Here is a 20,573-nt window from a genome sequence, read left to right as displayed (position 1 = left end):
ATTGAATCTTTAAGTAGTTTTTTTTCTTTTCCAATATTTAAGCACAGTGTTGATGTTCAAACTGTGGCTAATGTTACAGACATGTTGCATAACATATAAGACACAAGATTACATACACTGATATATATAATAAATATGCTTTTTAGGACTTTAACCACTGCCTCATTTTTGATGAACTATTAATACGTTAGAACATTTTAATCTTGTCATTATTGTGGTACCTTGAGAGCTTAATTTTTGTAGGTGGTACTTTGTGTAAAAGGTTTGAGAACCACTGCTATAGACCAGTGGCTCTCAGACTTTTTACACCAAGTATCACCTGCCACCATCATGACCCACATTAAAATACAATAGCATCGTAGACCCAAGTGTTCAAATAATGTTGCGGTTTTATTCCTACAAAGAATATGTAAATATATGAAATATGTGACTATGTAAAAGTTTGGTTACCTTACTCTTTTGTCAGTAACTTAAACAACAGTATGCTTGACTTCTGATGTCAAAACTAGTTATACATCCATTTTGTGTGTGTGTGTAATAATATGAGGCTATTCAACATTTATTTGGTTTCACAGTATTAACCCCACAGTATTAATGGCCGTCTGAGGGAAACTGTAACTGTAATGTGGCCCGTGACAAAAATGAGTTTGTCATTTTTAACTTAATGTCACTTCTTCTTCTTCTTTTCCTTTGGGCTTGTCCCTTTTGGGGTCGCCACAGCGCGTCATCCTTTTCCATGTAAGCCTATCTCCTGCATCCTCCTCTCGAACATCAACAGCCCTCATGTCCACGGGGATTCCAGTCTAACCTCATCTGTCAGCCTATCCATCACCACTGCAAACAGGAAGGGGCTCAGGGCTGATCCCTGATGCAGTCCCACGTCCACCTTAAATTCTTCTGTCACACCTACAGAACACCTCACCGCTGTTCTGCCGCCCTCGTACATCTCCTGTATTATTCTAACATACTTCTCTGCCACTCCAGACTTCCGCATGCAGTACCACAGTTCCTCTCTAGGTACTCTGTCATAGGCTTTCTCTAGATCTACAAAGACACAATGTTGCTCCTTCTGACCTTCTCTGTACTTTTCCATCAACATCCTCAAGGCAAATAATGCATCTGTGGTACTCTTTCTAGGCATGAAACCATACTGTTGCTCGCAAATACTCACTTCTGTCCTGAGTCTAGCCTCCACTCCTCTTACCCATAACATCATTGTGTGGCTCATCAACTTTATTCCTCTATACTTCCCACAGCTCTGCACATCGCCCTTGTTCTTAAAAATGGGTACCAGCACACTTTTCCTCCATTCCTCAGGCATCTTCTCACGCGCTAGAATTCTATTGAACAAGCTGGTCAAAAACCCCACAGCTACCTCTCCTAGATGCTTCCATACCTTCACAGGAATTTCATCAGGACCAACTGCCTTTCCATTTTTCATCCTTTTAACTTAATGTCACATTATCAAGAAAACATAGGCTACCCGTGTGCTTGCTAAAATAATTTTATGTTGTTGTTATTTGTGTCTGCGTGTGTTCTGTGTACATTCTCAGTCGTCCAGGTCATGGTAACCAATAAAGGTTGAATCTAGGTAAGGGCTTGTTGTGTTTTTGTAAACCGTTCAAAATGATTTCGGCATTTTGCTGTTTAAAAAAAAGTTTCTTTTGTACGGTATTATTACGACTTAAATAACAATTTGTGTTTTGGCGCCCTCTATAGACGGAGTGAGAAATTCTAAATAAATGAATTAATTTTTGTATCGTAACAAACAATCATGTAAGCTGCTCGCATATGTTTTTGTCTGTTTTGATTCCATTCAAGAGCCAAAAGATGAGCGAAAGAAGTCGTTCGGAGGTGTTGCTTTGTTGATCCGCCTCGATTGGCTCCCCCTGCGTCCATCTTGCATCGATTAGTATGGTCTGCTACACAGCGGAGCGTCCTGGATCCGCCGCCTCGCTGCCCAAGCGCCGCGGTAGCGTTCGTCGGAGTGGCGTGCTCTCCGTCGGGGATAGTAGCCTCTTGCCTCTTTTGCTTTTCTTGCCCTCTCTCCGCGCGCCTCGTTCTCGGCTCCCCGGTCGCCATGGGCAAGCGGGAGGAAGAGGAGATCATTCGAATCGCAAAGAAAATGGACAAAATGGCGCAGAAGAAAAACGGGGTGAGCGAGCGGCACTTAACTCGCTCGGTGATGAGAATGAATGCCAAGCTAAACGGCCACGCATGGATACGGTTAGCTTTGGGGCTAAAGAAAAAAGAAGTGGTTCGCTTTCGACCAAATGCTCCTCCGTGGCGACCTTTTCGCTACATTTGGACCCGTTTTCCTCAACGTTAAGCGTCCAACTGTGGCTGTAAAGACGCCTCTGTGGGAGCTAACTTACCGGTTGTTATGTTTGAACACTTAGCCTCGAGCTAGCTGTTTAGCCGCCAGCCATAACAACGGCGCTCAAACACTAACCGAAGCGCACAACCGCCAGGAAATGTTGACAAAATGGTGCTTTTGGGAATATCCAAATGTGTAACTGCGTTGTTTAAAGAGCTGTGTTGTGTTCTCGCTCAACAGTCCGGTGCTTTGGACTTGCTTAAAGAGCTACGCAGCGTCCCCATGACCCTGGAGCTACTTCAGGTACCGGTTAAAGCAAACTACAGTAATTTGCAAATTATGAGTAGTTTTGTAATTCATTGTGTGTGTGTGTGTGTGTGTGTGTGTGTGTGTGTGTGTGTCTTTATCCATCACAGTCGACCAGAATTGGGATGTCTGTCAACGCCATCCGCAAGCAGAGCACAGATGAGGAGGTGACATCCCTAGCAAAGTCTTTGATCAAGTCATGGAAGAAGCTTTTGGGTCGGTAAAAAATAAGTTAAAAGTATATGCAAAAACTCGTACTTTTCTGTTTTATTTGGAGATGGGCAAGTACTGATATCAGTCTTATTTCAAGGTGTCGGGTACTTGTGACGGCTGCTGATATCAGGCGCTGATGCTAAAGGCAAAAAGTCTTCCATCGCACTGTAGTTTGCTGTCAAGCTGGCTGCTGTTTTTCAGCACATAGTTTTACAGAAAAATCTGGCAGGGGGTTACTGTAGCTGGGTGTTTTTATTATTATTATTATGCAGTTTTTTTTGGGGGGGGGGGTGTCTTTACACGTCATTTTTTTTCTTGTCTTTTTTGGTTTTGTTGTGTTTTGAATTTAAGTGTGTGGTATTCAAGGTTAACATCATGTCAGTTTGTCAGCGCCTTTTCCGGAAGGGACCTTCTTCAGGCTTCTGTTTGGCCAACACATCCTTAAAGGGGAACTAAACCTCCGCCTCCCCCACTTTTTTTTTTTTTTTTATTGTGCACGAATCCGTTGTATGTGCCACCACAAGTCAAACTGATCTTCTGATATTTAGTTATATTGTTTGAACCCAAATTTTGTTCAAACCATCATGTCATCAGCCCATAGTTATGCAAGTTATTGCAGCATACACAGGGAATATCTTTTTTCCCCGGGTTTGGTCACGTGACGTTCACAACTCACGCGCAAGCAGTTGTGACGTTAATTTCTGTCGGCAACAGAGGGCGAGATTGTCAAATGTAGTGGTCCCGTCAGATGGATGAAAAAAGGATGACTTCAACTGTCTTAATTCTTATTCCACAGACAGTAATAATCAGAATACCGTGTTTAGACTATTGTGGCCACATACAATGTATTCGTGCAAAAAAAAGAATGAGTGTATACAGGCACGTGGAGGTGCAGCGTGTGATGTGAGTTTTCCCACTTGGTTTTTACAGACGAGCCCGCAAGCGGGGACAAATCCTCAGACGACAAGAGGAAAGATACGGCCCCTGTGTCTCCCTCGCAGGGAAGTCCGGAGGCGAAAGAAGAAAGGTAGCGAGCGGCCGTTTGTATCCTCAGTCCTGTTAGCTACTTGTTTACTTTTCTAGTGCGTGAGTGTTGAGGTTGTCGTGTCGCTTCCCATCAGCAGCTCCAGCAGTAACTCCAGCGGCAAGAGCGAAAACGCCGACGTCTCCACCAACTCGCTAATCAACACCTTCCCTCGCGCTCCCGGCACCTCCGACTCCATACGGATCAAGTGCAGAGAGATGCTGTCCAATGCGCTCCAAGCTGGAGGTATCAACACTAGTAGTAGTGGTGGTACTTGTGGTAGTAGTGTTAGTAGTAAAAGTTGTAGTATTCATAGCAGAAACAGTATTAGCAGTTGTCGTAGCAGTGGTAGTATGGAAAACCCTTTGAACATGTATTGGCTATCTGCTAGTGCGCTGAATTGTCCAGGTAATAGTATGTCCTTTGTCCTCACTGGTAAGACACATCCGATAACTAGTAGAATGATTAGGGGGCACTAGTAGTGAGGTTTTTTTCCACTACTGTATGACAATTCAGTGCACTCGTAGAATGACTAGGGTGCAGTAGTATAACCCCAATTCCAATGAAGTTGGGACGTTGTGTTAAACATAAATAAAAACGGAATACAATGATTTGCAAATCATTTTCAACCTATATTTAATTGAATACACTACAAAGACAAGATATTTAATGTTCAAACTGAGAAACTTGATTGTTTTTAGCAAATAATCATTAACTTAGAATTTTATGGCTGCAACACGTTCCAAAAAAGCTGGGACAGGGTCATGTTTACCACTGTGTTACATCACTTTTTTTTTTAACAACATTCAATAAACATTTGGGAACTGAGGACACTAATTGTTGAAGCTTTGGAGGCGGAATTCTTTCCCATTCTTTCTTGATGTACAGCTTCAGCTGTTCAACAGTCCGGGGTCTCCGTTTTTACGCTTCATAATGCGCCACGCATTTTCAATAGGAGACAGGTCTGGACTGGAGGCAGGCCAGTCTAGTACCCGCACTCTTTTACTACGAAGCCACGCTGTTGTAACACATGCAGAATGTGGTTTGGCATTGTCTTGCTGAAATAAGCAGGGGCATCCATGAAAAAGACGTCCCTTGGCTCACATCATATGTTCCTCCAAAACCTGTATGTACCTTTCAGCATTAATGGTGCCTTCACAGATGTGTAGGTTACCCATGCCATTGGCACTAACATAGCACCATACCATCACAGATGGTGGCTTTTGCACTTTGCGTCCATAACAGTCCGGATGGTTCTTTTCCTCTGTGGCCCGGAGGACACGACGTCCACAATTTCCAAAAAGAATTTGAAATGTGGACTCGTCGGACCACAGAACACTTTTCCACTTTGCATCAGTCCATCTTAGATGAGCTCGGGCCCAGAGAAGCCGGCGGCGTTTCTGGGTGTTGTTGATAAATGGCTTTTGCTTTGTATAGTAGAGTTTCAAGTTGCACTTACGGATGTAGCGTCAAACTGTATTTACTGACATTGGTTTTCTGAAGTCTTCCTTTGCCCATGTGGTGATATTCTTGACACATTGATGTCGGTCTTTGATGTAGTGCCGCCTGAGGGATGGAAGGTCACGGGCATTCAATGTTGGTTTTCGGCCTTGCCGCTTACATGCAGTGATTTCTCCAGATTCTCTGGACCTTTTGTTGATATTATGGACCGTAGATGATGAAATCCCTAAATACCTTGCAATTGTACGTTGAGGAACATTGTACTTAAACTGTTCGACTATTTTCTCATGCACTTGTTCACAAAGGGGTGAACCTCGCCCCATCTTTGCTTGTGAATGACTGAGCAATTCAGGGAAGCTCCTTATATACACAATCATGGCACCCACCTGTTCCAAATTAGCCTGTTCACCTGCGGGATGTTCCAAGCAGATGTTTGATGAGCATTCCTCAACTTTCTCAGTCTTTTTGGCCACCTGTCCCAGCTTTTTTAGAACGTGTTGCAGCCATAAAATTCTAAGTTAATGATTATTTGCTAAAAACAATAAAGTTTATCAGTTTGTTCATTAAATATGTTGTCTTTGTAGTGTATTCAATTAAATATTGGTTGAACATGATTTGCAAATCATTGTATTCTGTTTTTATTGATGTTTAGCACAACGTCCCAACTTCATTGGAATTGGGGTTGTATAAACAACTACGTTACTCGTGAGGCAAAACTGCACTAGTTAACGCGTCTGCACGTTACTAGTACTACTAAGTGCTTGATGTTAGCTAGCTGAATTTTTTTTTGTCACGAGTAGGACGCAGTTTTCAACTGCAGTTCTACTAGGGTGCACTAGTCATTCTGCCAGTGCACATGAATATCAGACAGTAATGGGGAATACATCACTTATAAGACCAAGGTTCTACTAGTGTGCTGAATTATGTTTTTTGAAGTCCTTATTTTGCATATTTTTTTATACACAAAATCAGAAAAGCAGACCTCAAATATATAAAACAAAAGTAAAACAAGTACAAAATGCTTAAAAGGGTTGGTGATCCATACAATAAAGTAAATTTGTGTAATACAAGACAGATGTATCAGAAATTGTAGATATTTTTACAAACCATTTGTTTCATTGGTTAGTACTAGTGTGCTAAATTGTATTATGAGTAAGTACTAAGAAAGTGCTCGTCCACATGTACAGTTTGGCGCACTAGTAACATATCAAATAAATGCTTAAATGACTTGCAATAGTGGTAGTAGTAGCAGTAGTAATAGCTGCACTACCAGTTGTAGTAGTAGTAGTAGAACTTCCACTTGCCGTTCTATGGTTAGCATCAAATTTTCTCGTTGCCATCAAAACTGGCGTCACAGAAAAGTCATATAAAAATCTAAACGCACTTTGGAGTTAGAACTCTTCAATGCTTGCAGAGCTGAGGTCTTGTGAGAATTTAAGGCTTCCCACATGATGTTGGAGGTTCCCCTGTACATCCAATTCACGTGGTCGCGTGTCCCTCCTGTTGCAGACGACTACATCGCCATCGGTGCCGACTGCGATGAACTCGGAGCTCAGATCGAGGAATATATCCTTATCAGTGAAAGCAAGAGATGAGTTTTCAACGTGGGTTGTTGTTTTGTCAGCAAATCCAGCTGCTGCGTTTCCTTGACCGCCGCTCCTCACGCATATTCCAAGAGTTCAAGAACACGGACATGAAGTACAAGAACCGCGTCCGCAGCCGAATCTCCAACCTGAAGGACATGAAGAATCCCAACTTGAGGAGGACGGTGCTGTGCGGGAGCGTCACCCCCGAGCGCATGGCCAAGATGACCGCAGAGGTGCCTTCACCGACCAAAAAAACTCCCCACTCCATTTTGTCATAAAGTGGCCTGTAGGATGTTGATTAATCAACTGCAGAGAATATCGGTAGTCTTTTTTTCCCCTCCATGATGATACTCGATTCAAACCAGCATTACTGTATGAATGTTACTTACTGAAAGACGCGTACACATCATTTGCAATTTACCTGTTCCCCGTTTTTGTTCTTAGGCCAGAGCGATACATATTACATTGTTGCCATATTGGGGCGTCTTGGTGCCAAGTAATATGTCATGATTTGAGGAGTTTCATTTATACAGAATACACCATCTCCCGTTCCGTTCTTCCCTCACTCGTGAACAAGACCCCAAGATACTTGAACTCCTCCACTTGGGGCAGATCTCATCCACGACCTGGAGAGGGCACGCCACCCGACTGAGGACTATGGTCTCAGATTTGGAGGTGCTGATTCTCATCCAGGCCGCTTCACACTCTGCTGCGAACTGCTCCAGTGAGAGTTGGAGATCACGGCTTGGTGAAGCCAACAGAACCACATCATCTGCAAAATCTAGAGATGCAATACTGAGGCCACCAAACCGGACCCCCTCTACGCCTCGGCTGCGCCTTGAAATTCTGTCATTAAAAGTTATGAACAGAATCGGTGACAAAGAGCAGCCTTGGCGGAGTCCAACCCTCACCGGGAATGAGTCCGACTAACTGCCGGATATGCGTACCAAACTCTGACTCCGGTCATACGAGGACCGAACAGCCCGTATCAGGGGGTTCGGTACCCCATACTCCCGAAGCACCCCTCACAGGACTCCCCGAGGGACACAGTTGAACGCCTTCTCCAAGTCCGCAAAACACATTTAGACTGGTTGGTCGAACTCCCATGGGGTGCAGAGCTGGTCCACTGTTCCACGGCCAAGACGAAAACCACACTGCTCCTCTTGGATCTGAGATTCGACTTCCCGACGGACCCTCCTCTCCAGCACCCCTGAATAGTGAGTGTGATCCCCCTGTAGTTGGAACACACCCTCCAGTCCCCCTTCTTAAAAGGGGGTACCACCACCCCAGTCTGCCAATCCAGAGGCACTGTCCCCGATGTCCACTTGATGTTGCAGAGGCGTGTCAACCAGGACAGCCTCACAACATCCAGAGCCTTTAGGAACTCCGGGCGAATCTCATCCACCCCCGGGGCCTTGCCACCGAGGAGCTTTTTAACCACCTCAGTGACCTCAACCCCAGAGATAGGAGAGCCCGCCTCAGAGAACCCAGACTCTTCTTCCTCATGGGAAGGCATGTCGGTGGAATTGAGGAGGTCTTCGAAGTATTCTCCCCACCGACTCACAACGTGCAGAGTCGAGGTCAGCAGCGCCCCATCCCCACTATACACAGTGTTGGTGGTGCACTTCTTCCCCCTCCTGAGACGCCGGATGGTGGACCAGAATTTCCTCGAAGCCGCCCGGAAGTCTTTCTCCATGGCCTCAACGAACTCCTCCCATACCCGGGTTTTTGCTTCGGCGACGACCAAAGCTGCATTCTGCTTGGCCAGCCGGAACCCATCAGCTGCCTCAGGAGTCCCACAGGCCAAAAATGCTCGAAAAGACTCCTTCTTCAGCTTGATGGCATCCGGTTCGGGGATCCGACAGGCGGATCGGTGCAGCTTCTGCAGTGTTGCAGACTTTGTATTGATCCGTTGTGGTAAAGAAGGAGCTTAGCCAAAAGGGGAAGCTCTCAATTTACCGTTCGATCTATGTTCCTACCCTCACTTATGGTCACGAGCTATGGGTCGTGACCGAAAGAACAAGATTCCGGATACAAGCGGCCGAAATGAGTTTCCTCCGCGGGGTGTCCGTGCTCTCCCTTAGAGATAGGGTGAGAAGCTCCGTCATCCGGGAGGATCTCAGAGTAGAGCCGCTGCTCCTCCACATCGAGAGGAGCCAGATGAGGTGGCTGGGGCATCTGATTCAAATGCCTCCCGGACGCCTCCCCGGTGAGGTGTCCCGGGCACGTCCCACCGGGAGGAGACCCCGGGAACGACCCAGGACACGCTGGAGAGACTACGTCTTTCGGCTGGCCTGGGAACGCCTCGGGATCCCCCCGGAAGAGCTGGATGAAGTGGCTAGGGAGAGAGAATTCTGGGCGTCCCTGCTAAAGCTACTGCCCCCGCGACCCGACTTCGGGTAAGCGGTAGAAAATGGATGGATGGAAGAATACACCATCTTGGGACATCTACAGAAAATTATAAGCCTTTTTTTTTGGCAGGGGGGTGAACTAGCAGGTTTTTGCTCATCGCGGCATGGCTCGGTCCCTCACACTGTAGCTCCAATTTAAACATTTTTGTTTGTTTTCAAACAAAACACAATGCGTTTTCTGTGTTTCGGGTAAAATCAGTCTATTTGAGGTGGAGAGTTTAATATTTGAGGAAATACCCTTTTCCACAAAAACTGGTGAGTTTTTAGTTATTTCAGGTCCACGTTTAAGTCTTTGGCATACAGCTGCACTTTCACTCTGCACTCCGCTGTGAATGTCAGCTTTACAGATACCACGTCTGCTTTGCAGGGCAGTGGGTGTTGTGGTAATGTCTACTGGAACACAGTGGGTTTTCCTTTGGTCGGGAATAAAAAGAGGTAGTCCTACTGATGGTGTCGCTTTTGTTTACTCAAGTCGACAACGTACCTGGTGGTTGGACACAGTATCTAATAGAGTTGAGGCCTTATTTGAGAAAATTCAGTATATGAGGGATATGTTACACTGCTAATAATGTGACAGGAATAATTCACTACGCGGGAGCACAATTTCAGTGGAAGTTCAAGTTTCTATATTATTTACATATTTTTGGAGGGAAATTGTTGTTGTTGTTTTTTGTATACAGTATTATGTTACATTTTGTCTTTTTCAGATTTGTTTGTAAAGGACTTGTGTGAAAAGGTCATTTCATTCTTCCACCTTCCGGCAGGAAATGGCCAGTGACGAACTAAAAGAAATGAGGAAGAACTTGACCAAAGAGGCCGTTAGGGACCACCAGATGGCCACCACGGGGGGCACGCAGACAGATCTGTTCACGTGTGGCAAATGCAAGGGGAAATCCTGCACCTACACACAGGTACATTAGCATGCTATGTTTCATTCCACTTTTGGTGCTTTAACTGATCGCTTGCTTGTGATTTTAAAGGCTCTGTTTTGTGTTTTCCGCAGGTTCAAACTCGCAGTGCCGATGAGCCCATGACCACGTTTGTCTTCTGCAATGAATGCGGAAATAGATGGAAGGTATGATTGTTTTTTTAATTAATTCCCGTTTCCCTGTTAAGACATTGACTCAAGTAAATGTTGACATTGTAGAATTTTTTTTAAAGTTGACCTAAACTTACTTTTAAACATTGCTCTGATGTCTAATATTGCCATTAAAGTGCCGTGATGGATGGTACTTGGGGGGTGTGACAATGGTGAGTCGGTGTCGCTTCCATGAGCCGCGAGGTTAGCGCGCTTCCTTTCCCCACCTCCGTTATGATTGGATGCCATAGTGAATGGCTTGACAAAAAAAAAAAGCAACTGTGTACTGAACCAAAGTCACTATAGAATGTTCGAGAGACGAGACATGACTACTAAACTTGAGTAAACAACAGCCACCATAATATAAGTAGTAGATACAACATGGCCGTTTTGAGCCGCGTGCCTACAGCGACATTATGCTAATGTCCATTTATTACACTCGATGGGAACGTTAGCCACGTAGGGATGTCACTTAGCCAGATCTAGTCTTCATATCTGTGACAACAGCGGCGCAACCCGGAAATAGGGGTACCAGTCGCTTTCTGGTTATTGCGCCAACAAACAATAGCTGCCAATTCTGGAACCAACGGACTTTGTCTGGTACAAAGGGCCATTTTGAGTTCCAACCAGACACTGTTTTTTGTCCATTAAATCCAAAGTCCATTGTATCCAGGTCCGTTAAACTAAGCTTCCACAGTATTGATGTTGTTTTTTCTTTGTATGTCCTAGTTCTGTTGAGTGGGCAGGCATCTTCCTTTGGCGCTTGGATGAGTAGCAAACTTCCTGGACCAGATCCTGTCAACCGGCCTCAGATTGGAGCTTTTTATTATTATTATTTTTTTTTTTATCATGTGGTGTATACATTGTACACCAGACGCTGTTGTAAAGGATGCCACTTCGCTTTGAATTGGACTAAAATCTCCTGTTCATAGTTTGAGCTAATTGTAAGACCCCGTTCTCTCTGCCTCCTGCCCCCGACGTTCACTTGCAATCTTTTACTATTGTTAATAGTCGTTTCCCACTTATTAGATGTATGCAATCAAGCTTGACTTGTTCTTTTATCAGCAATTTTTTTATATATGTAGATTTAACACCATGGACAGTGTTGTTATGCTCTCCCTCCACAACAACACCACATTGTTTTATTTAATTTCCCAATAAAGTGTAATCCGTTTGATTAAAAAAAAAAAAAAAAAAAAAAGCAGATGATTGGAGATGATCATTTCCATATGGTTGACATCCATTGAGATTAGACACCGCAGTAAGTGTTCTCCCCTTCGATCTTCCGGCAATGCCAGGACATCGGTCGCTCTACGATCTTCATTATGTATCCTTTCATCATCTTGTAGAAAGATGAGCATCGGCGCAGTTTGATTGGACGCTTAAGCAAGAGCCGCGAAGCAATGCCATCGTAACGTTACAAGCTAATTTTGGCAAAATGTACTTGCACAGCTATGGGTTAAATTAACCATCAATTAATATCCATTAATGATTTGTATTTGGATTTATTTTAAAGGTATCCATGAATATGTTTTAATGTTCTGAACTTCGGTTTCCACATCAGTGTTATTAAGCAGAATCATATTGTCTAAAGGAGTGTATGTCGATGAAACTCAACTTCCCATAGCTGACGTCATGTTGTGCTTCTTTAAACAGCAAACAGTTGCGACTCAATTTTGGGGATTTTTGGCAATGTCGAGGTATCATTCTTTGCCATTATTTTGCCTTTCATCGCGTTAATGCCCCACATACTGTGCAAATATGCCCCCTTGTGGCTGTGGGCAGTGTAGGGGTGACCACTGCAATCTGATTGGACGCTGGTGTAGCAAAATGACAAACCAATTTTAGCTGAGATAAATTTATTTGGACTAACTTTGGGGTAAATTAACTTTCGTGAAAACGAGTTTTAAGTAGATGGGAGATTATCACTCTGAATGTTCTGAACTCCACATGAGCCAATTCTGTCGTAGTGTCATGACAAGTCAATTTTGGCAGAGACATTTTTACGAGGTAAATAAATTTGAAGGAGATGGCCGTGTATATATATAGATGTATATAATATGACGTCTGTTGAGGGACTGCCATCGTATTGTCGCGACTTGTCAATTTCGACTGAGAAAAATGCACTTGAAAATCGTCTTAATTCAGAATTCCTACTTTCTAAAAGGGAACACAGCATTTGGCAAAAGAAACAGTCCAGTGTTTTCAAATTATTGTGCTTTATTTTATCTCAATCAAAATGCCCACAAGTCATCATCACGTTCTTTGCGAGTAGCATAAAACAAAAACAAAACTACTGTAAACATTCACATTATTCCTTTTTATTATGATTATTATTATTTTAAAAATCTCGGGGTGGTTTTTTTTTTTCGATCTCAGTAAACACAGCGCAAACAAAAAATGAACACATTTCATATATCCTAAACAGAAGAAGAAAAACTATCATAATAGGCATCGTTTGAGGTCGATCTGCACTCAGCAAAGACGTCGATCAACCAGCCGGTCCCTCCTCAACATCCTGCTTGGGAGCGTCACAAAAATCACCGCAAACGCGTCGAGTTCGGAGGGAGGGACGCATTGTTCCGATCAGCTGGCTGTTGTGCTCGGGCCCCCCGCCCACAAAAAAAAAAGCACCTTTATGCCGAGAGTTTGCCCGTGAGAAAGATGTTCTCCAAACGGAATGTCAAGGCACTGCCCCCCCCCCCCCCCCCGCGACCCCCTCCATGTGAGGATCTCGTCTTTTTTTTTTTTTTTTTTTTTTTGAGCGACGCGGTCGTGAGGCAACGAACGTCACAAACGGATCGGACTTCTTGGCAACTCCAATCGTAGCGACATCACGTACGAACGCGGCAGCATTTTGATTTCAAATCTGTCCGCTAACTTACAAACTAGCATTTTCAAATTAACATTGGGTAACCAGTCTTTCAGTGCAGTCGAACATCGTGAGCAAAAATTTGTCAGCAAGCAATAATTTGGGGCACAAGAAAAATGATAAATGACCGTATATTGTGATTTTTTTATTTTATTTTTTTAATCCTAAAAAGCAAGTTTACCTTTTGCTTTGGATGAATAATAGAACTCACAAAAGTTGGAACTGGAGGTGTGAATTGTCTGTAAGCAAAATTAATGAAATCAATAGTTTCACATTTAAGGAAGAAACAAAAAAGCATGCATCTCCACTTTCTCCCTGGAAAAAAAATATAAAGCCTCCTGTTTCTGGGAACTTATTTGTATGCTAAAAAAAACAACAACAAAAAAACAGTTATTTTAAAGGTGGGGACGTATGAGTCTAAATTTATTTTGCAGAATTGACATTTAAGGAAGTTATATTGTCACTGTCCTACAAAAAAACATGTAGCTCCACATTTTGCATTTAGAAATAATCTGGAAAAACAGCAAAAACTATTTTTCTTCCTCTTGTATAAACATGTAGGTTTTAGTCCAAAATGTATTTTTAACATTTATGAATTATTTTTAACGTTTTATTTTTGCTGTACTACAAAGTCGCTGCAGTTTTTTTTTGTTGGTTTTTTTTCGTTTGTTTTTTGGGGGTTTTTTTGCATTTGTTTGGGGAAAACTGTTTTTGGAGTTACATGCTTTTTGTTCACAGTAATTACGATGCTCGCATCTGACTGTATTTTATGTTAGGACAGAGCTAAGCTAGCTTGTTTTTCCACTCCATTGGCAAGCAATTAAAAAAAAAGAAAAAAAACTTCCTTAAATGTCAAATCATCTCTACATTCATATTTTAAACTTTTATGTGAGAAGCAAAAGAAATGTATATTTCCTGTACAGTTATTTAGCAAAATGACATAAAAGAATTTTTGATATAGTCCTAAATAAGGAACATAAAATTTTATAATAATGAATAAATTAAATAATTTTAAATATTTTACATTACTTTCTCAACTTAATTGAATTTTTATTGGATTAAATATGTTTTTTTTGTTTTTTGTTTTTTTTCCAGTAACCCACATTTAATTGAGCTTGGGCGGGTAAAATAATGAAGGGGGGAAAAAACATTAAAATTGCTAACATTATACAAAAGGAGTTGCCAAGTCACACATACCCAAGAGTGAGGTTAGGTTGTAAAAATAATAATAATAATAATAATAGAAATAGAAAAACAAGGTGAAACCAAGGTCAAAGGCTGCTGCACCCCTCACAAAGCTGCCTGCAAACCTGAGCTTGCTTGCAGCCTTTGCCTTTGAACTCTGATTCTCATCACGCAGTTAAATATCTCCACGTAAAATACCCACAATTCCATTTGTACTATTTACAACCTCATAAATATATGTAGTCTTAAGTAGCAATCATTTACTCCTCCCTGTCCATTGAGAAAAAAAACAATTAAAAAAAAAAATGTCAACTAAAATAGATTATTTCTATGAAAAGAGAGAGGAGTAAAAGTAAGAGAAGTTCCTTTGGAGTGTTGTGTTGCTATGTTGGAGTGTTAGCAGTACTTGTGATGTGGAGCCCTCGCAATATGCTGAGACCTGAGTGTCTGCTGCTGAGAATTCCCCGAGTGTTGCGGCGGCCCGCTTGGTCGGTGTAAATCCTGCACTGGACACAAGAGAGGGGAAGAAAGAAAATAAAAAAGGGATCACAGGTCTTGCTTTTCTTTAAGATTCGGGTGACTGCTCGGACAGAGCGTTGAGCAGGTTTTTGTAGGCCGGGGAGTTCATGTAGCGCGGGTACGAGTCTCTTTGCATGAGCGTGTAGATCTGCAGCTGGGCATCATCGAATGTGTGCAACGTGGGCTCCTGCATGTTCCGGTTGATGGACTCGCGCACCCGGGAGTCCAGACTCACCTGAGTGGCAAAATGATCAACAACTGTTAGGAAAAACAAGCCAAAAATAATATATCTGGGTATTATACAATTTGATAGATACAATATGATTTATAAAATACAATACTAAAAATAGATTGAAATGATCGAACACTACTACAAAAAGATATTGGAAAGAAAGATACGATTGAATGTAGGACTGCACGTTATTGGAAAAAAAAAAAGATATGAGAATGATATTTTTTTAAACCTGCGATATATATTGGGATGTGAAAAATACAGGATAACATAGTCGTGATGTGACAACCAGCACACATTTCTCGTTTTCCCTCGCTATGTTGTTCAGGCAGTTTCTAGTAGTTTCAGTCGAAAATTATGCAAAACAAAGTATAGCGAGTCATTTGTCCATCCATCCATTTTCTGAGCCGCTTTCTCCTCACTCGGGTCGCGGGCGTGCTGGAGCCTATCCCAGCTGTCATCGGGCAGGAGGCGGGGTACACCCTGAACTGGTTGCCAGCCAATCGCATGTTTTTTAATATTACAGTCTGTCTGGGCACTAATACTGTAACTACGAGGTCAGGAACCTGGTCACATAGTAATTTTCCATTGGACTATGGTGTGAGCACTACGATAGAGTTGGTAGGTACTGTAGGTGGGCAGATAGGTAGACCTCTTTCGGGGAGAGGATGGAGATGTAGTCCTCGTAGATGACGCGGGCCTTCTCCTCCACGGAGCCCTTGTTGCTGTCCTTGGCGAACTCCTGGCAGGCGAGCCAGAAGAGCATGTTCTCCTCGCTGAACTCGGTGCGCAGGAACTGGCGGAAGGAGTTGCGTCCGGCCGGGCAGCTCATGAGCCTGTCAAAGGACTGGGCCCACGAGCGCACCTCCTCCAGCGTGGGCTTGGGGCTGCAAAAAAACATCACGTTTGGACGCCGCGGTGACGGACGACAAAAGGGTGAGGGTGACTTCCGCCCACCAGTCTTCACAGTCCGCGGTCCCTTCCTTGACGTCGTACGATGCCTTCCGATTCCTCTCGTCTCGGTCCTCGTTCCTAAGAATCAGACAACAGACACGTAAGTATTACATGACGTAAGGCTCAATATTTGTTCATCGGTTATTGGGGATGTATTATGGAAAATTGAAAGGACAGTGAACGAGTGATTAGCATGTCTCCCTCACAGTTAGACTAATATTTTTCTTTTCATTTTCTACAATTTGTGTATTTTCTCCTCATACAGTTTATATTTTTTTCTCCTGGTAGGTATCCATTTATTTTTTGACCGAATAGTTTTTGTGCCCCCACCCCCAGTGCTTCAGCATGCTGGCGTATCTAGTCTTCATGTCTATGGTCATGAGGCTAGCTAGCTAGCTACGACATTTGTACTCGTGTCACACTTTAGTTATGAGTGTACGACACCAATGCCACGAACACTGATAAAGGAGCTTGTTAAACATGGCAACCAGTTACGACTCACTTCCACACAACACAAACAAGAAGACGTATGGTGGCCCAGGAAAGTCAAAAAGGCAAACCACATTTAACAAGGAATTTCATGTTTTGTTTTTCTTCAGATTTGTGCCGACGTGAGGGTGTTCAGGAGCCTACCAAGAGCAGCTACAGCAGCAGCACCAGCAGAAGCAGCAGGCGTTGGACCCCCGCGGGTTGGCCTGGCCCGGCTGGCCCTGGTGGGCCGGTGCAGTCCCCCCCGCTGCCGACTCCCGCTGCACCGACATCTGCCTCTTTCGCATCTCCATCGGCTCTGATCCCATGGGCTGTGGGAGGGAGAAATAAGGATTGTAGTACACTTTGTAGGAAGCACAATTATTGACTGTTTTATTTTTTACTTTTGGCTCACGTTGTAAATGATTTGAGGATGGAGAGGAGAAAAGAAGCTGAAGGGCTTTTTACTTGTACTCAAACACCCAGCAAAAGAATGGGTCTATATTGTGCAAATAATATGCAACTAGAACAGTTTTGTTGTATGCTTTTATTTATTTTTTTATATTTTTAATCCCCAACAGCAAAAACAGGAGCAAAAATGGATACAGTATATGAATATGAATAAATTATTAATTATGTTTTACTTCGTGAATCCCGGAGAGAAAAATAGTATACTATATTAAATTATATTATATTATTTAATATTAGATCTTTATTTTATTTATATATTTGTAAGTGTTATGGCTCATATGAATGTATTTTTATTCCAATTCTTTGTAATTATCAAAATGAATGTAAATGTTTAATTTTTTTAACTTTAGTATGTACATACCTTTGCATTGGGAAAGTCTGGTTACCTTGCTAATAAACAATGCAAAACGCCATAGATGGGCTAATGAAAAGCATCAGTGTTATAACCCTTTAAGCAACGACTATTTGAAGACACGGTGGAGCAACATACATAGACAGACAAAAAATTTTGTTAAACTTTTATTTCAAGGCACCACAATATACTTTCGTCAATCTAAAACAGCGGTGTTCAAACTATGGCCCGGACGCGGCAGATACTAAAAAATAACATTTGACCCAGTTGGCTATGCTATTTAAAAAAAAAAAACAACAACAACAACCACAACGATAACAAAACTGTGGGGATGTGGCATCCTGAAAACTGTGGGTGTTAAAACAGTGTGGGGTTATGAACCCATACATCAGCCATAAGTGCGCCCCCGACTACGACTACTAAATTGGTTTTATTTTTAATTTTTTTTTTAATGTTTTTAGTTTTTCTAGATGTGCAAAGATGCCAAGAAACGATTTACAACTACAATTGCAACATTTCTCCTCATACCGCCAGGTGAATAATTCCGTTTCAGAGGCAAAAATGGTTTGCTCCATTTTCTGCTTCGTGTCAAGGTGCGATTTGAAGACATATCACAGTGAAACTGCTTTAAAGATTGCTATCTGAATACATTTTGCTCTTATTTTCCTTTTGAATGTGGAGACGGGATAGCGCATGGGTCGATCTTTTCTAGTGGGCTACTGCAAAATCCTAAATTATTTGCCACATGTAACAGGTATACTGTGATGTAAGAGTTTTTCAAAAGGACAATAATGTCTATGAAAATATAGAATTGAGGGGGTGCAACTAACAGTTATTTTAATAATCGAGTAATCTCTCGATTATTTTTTCGATTACGTAAATCAGATTTAAAAAAAAAAAAAATTACAATTAGGGCTGCAACTAATTATTATTTTAATAATCTGTCAATTATTAATCGATGAATTGGATGAAAATGTTTTTTCTAGATCCATTTGTTGATTCAAAAACAGGACATTTCAAATTGACACTGCAGAAAATGCAAAACAAATTGATCATGATTCAGTTAGTGGTTTGGTCTGCAACATGTCAGAAAATAGGCAAAAATGTTGATTACTATTTTCCAAAGCAACAGCAGATGTTGGCAGAAGTCTTATTTTGATTTATTATTTTTTTTTTTTTAAAAAGATAATCAGTCTGCTTTCTTGGAAGACTACGGAAATCTTTATTGTTGAGAAGCTTTAAGTTGAACAAGGTCCCTAAACGATTAATCAATTATCAAACCAGGTGTCGATCTATCGATTCATTGTTGCACCTCGAGTGTAACTGCTTGATTTATCGGTTTTAGCGATTCAAGAATATGACCCTCGCATCCTTCGATTTTTGTGCATGCGGCCCTCAGAGGGAAAAGTTTGGACACCCCTGATCTAAAGTCAGCATTATTACCTTTGCAAAGACACATTTAAAAAAATAAATAAATGCATCATCGCTTCCGTGTAGGAATAAATAATATTTATTTGATTTTACATGGCAGGAATGTACAAATGCATGCATATTAAACATTAATGGCAATATTTCTGTCTTTTTTTTAATTTTGTCTTCATTTTTTTGCAGATGCATGCAGTAAAAGGCCTTAACGTGCCAACAAAAGGTGTCATCAGCAGGTCAGAGACTAACAAATTCTGTCATATTATTTATGTAACTCACACACACACACACTACCTGACACAAGGGGGGTTGGGTGGGGGAGAATTGCTATTTGATAGGAAAACATTCATGTATGCAGGGATGCAATGGATGCCACATTATTTCGTCTTTTCTCTTACTAAAAAAAAAAAAAAATTCAATAAAATGCACGCGTGCGCATGTTCAAATCCGACTGAATGGTGAAGAGGAGGGAAAAAGAGAACGGGGGGGGGGGGGGGGGGGCATAGTGGGTATCCACCGCACTGCACTGGCTTCATCATTGCAAGCAAATGCACTCTAATCGCAAATCTTCTCCCAAAAAAAGGGGGGGGGGCGGATTTAATACCCCCCTCCTCCACACTCCAATCAATTCATCCTCCACACACGCGCGCGCCCGCGCGCGCGCACACACGAAACGCGCCGTACTTACAATTCCACCATGTATGCACAGCGACAAGCGGTTAAAAGCAGATAATATGGAGAAATGGGTACGCTGCTCTTGATTACATCCGATGGCAAAGCGCTTCTTCTCCCCCCCCCCCCCCACCCCCCACCCCACCCTCTATTCCTCCTCCTCCACCTCCTCCTCCCCGACCGGCTGCGCCGAGTGAGTGCGCATGCGCACTCTCTCCCGACTCGTAGTAGCCCAGACCCCCAGTACAGTGTGCGCGCGCGTGTGTGTGTGTGTGTGTCTGTGTGTACGAAGACACGCTCTGCCCCAATCAAAGATGGCGGCACCGCTCGATTTGCGCTTTGCGAGACGAGGCCGAAGCTGAAACGTTTGCAGCTCAATGTAAATCACGACATTTATTATTTTTTTTCTTGCGGGAAAACTGAATACAAATAACAAACATATTTGCATAATTAAATTTCCCCCCCAAAATGAATCATAATACATTCACAAATAACAAACATATTTGCATATTTAAATTTCCCCCCCAAAATGAATCATAATACATTCGGATTATTTCACTATCAATAATTAATAATTCATTCTTTTACATAATATATTTTGAGATTTTTAGTAAGGCTGTTTGATACGACATTTTTCAGACCAATGCCGACTACCGATACTACTAGTACTTTTCTTACCTAAAATTTTAATCCACTATCTGCGGAACATCATGCGATCAAACCCGGAAAACGGGATAGGTGACTTCCTGTTAACGATAATAATTGCCGCAGTATAGCGCCAACTACTGGCGAGGAGGACTTACTGAATGTTGGATTTTTTGGCTTTTAAGTATCGGTGGCTGGTATCGGCAGCCTTCACGAGTACCCAATACCTTGAAATAAATCCAGTACCAATAAGGTACTCACACATCCCTAATTATTATGTGTACACATGTATATGTGTGATATATATATTTTTTTCATATTTCTTGTTTGTCATTCTTGTAGAGGAAAGTTTTAAATAGAAATCTATTTATTATTTTTTAAA

General features: G+C 42.3%; 2 protein-coding genes across 5 annotated transcripts in view; one reads left to right on the top strand and one right to left on the bottom strand.

Moving 5' to 3' along the window:
* Positions 1-1,942: 1,942 nt before the first annotated feature.
* tcea1 (transcription elongation factor A (SII), 1) lies at positions 1,943-12,117 on the top strand. 2 transcript variants are annotated; one of them, XM_061694051.1, is made up of 10 exons: positions 1,943-2,155; positions 2,558-2,620; positions 2,734-2,839; positions 3,767-3,863; positions 3,961-4,106; positions 6,831-6,887; positions 6,986-7,140; positions 10,083-10,229; positions 10,322-10,393; positions 11,126-12,117. In XM_061694051.1, the coding sequence occupies exons 1-10, from the start codon at positions 2,081-2,083 to the stop codon at positions 11,132-11,134; spliced, it is 927 nt and encodes a 308-aa protein (XP_061550035.1). In that variant the 5' UTR covers positions 1,943-2,080; the 3' UTR covers positions 11,135-12,117. The 2 variants fall into 2 exon arrangements, with proteins under 2 accessions (XP_061550035.1, XP_061550034.1); XM_061694050.1 differs by having other exon boundaries at positions 3,958-4,106; positions 11,126-12,114.
* A 1,014-nt stretch (positions 12,118-13,131) lies between these two features.
* Positions 13,132-20,573, bottom strand: part of rgs20 (regulator of G protein signaling 20) — a 12,446-nt gene continuing 5,004 nt past the window's right edge. The window contains exons 1-5 of one of the 3 annotated variants that reach the window (XM_061693692.1): positions 19,563-19,681; positions 16,792-16,958; positions 16,162-16,236; positions 15,857-16,091; positions 13,132-15,207 (exon numbers count right to left, since the gene is read on the bottom strand). In XM_061693692.1, coding sequence (XP_061549676.1) covers positions 15,019-15,207; positions 15,857-16,091; positions 16,162-16,236; positions 16,792-16,955 — 663 coding nt within the window. In that variant the 5' untranslated portion in view covers positions 16,956-16,958; positions 19,563-19,681 and the 3' untranslated portion in view covers positions 13,132-15,018. Of the gene's footprint in view, positions 15,208-15,833; positions 16,092-16,161; positions 16,237-16,791; positions 16,959-19,562; positions 19,682-20,573 lie in introns of those variants that run through there. The other 2 variants (XM_061693690.1, XM_061693691.1) reach the window with 2 other exon arrangements.

This window comes from Phycodurus eques, chromosome 13 (assembly GCF_024500275.1).
Source record: "Phycodurus eques isolate BA_2022a chromosome 13, UOR_Pequ_1.1, whole genome shotgun sequence".
Classification (NCBI taxonomy): domain Eukaryota; kingdom Metazoa; phylum Chordata; class Actinopteri; order Syngnathiformes; family Syngnathidae; genus Phycodurus; species Phycodurus eques.
Note: the sequence above shows the minus strand (reverse complement) of the source record. Positions and strands in the feature narration are given on the sequence as shown.

Bases quoted from the DNA above. Each gene is read 5' to 3' on its own strand.
- tcea1 (XM_061694050.1), top strand. From the start codon at position 2,081: ATGGGCAAGCGGGAGGAAGAGGAGATCATTCGAATCGCAAAGAAAATG. The intron at 2,840-3,766 runs GTCGGTAAAAAA...TGGTTTTTACAG, and splicing joins GTCATGGAAGAAGCTTTTGG to ACGAGCCCGCAAGCGGGGAC. The intron at 6,888-6,985 runs ATATCCTTATCA...GCCGCTCCTCAC, and splicing joins CGGAGCTCAGATCGAGGAAT to GCATATTCCAAGAGTTCAAG.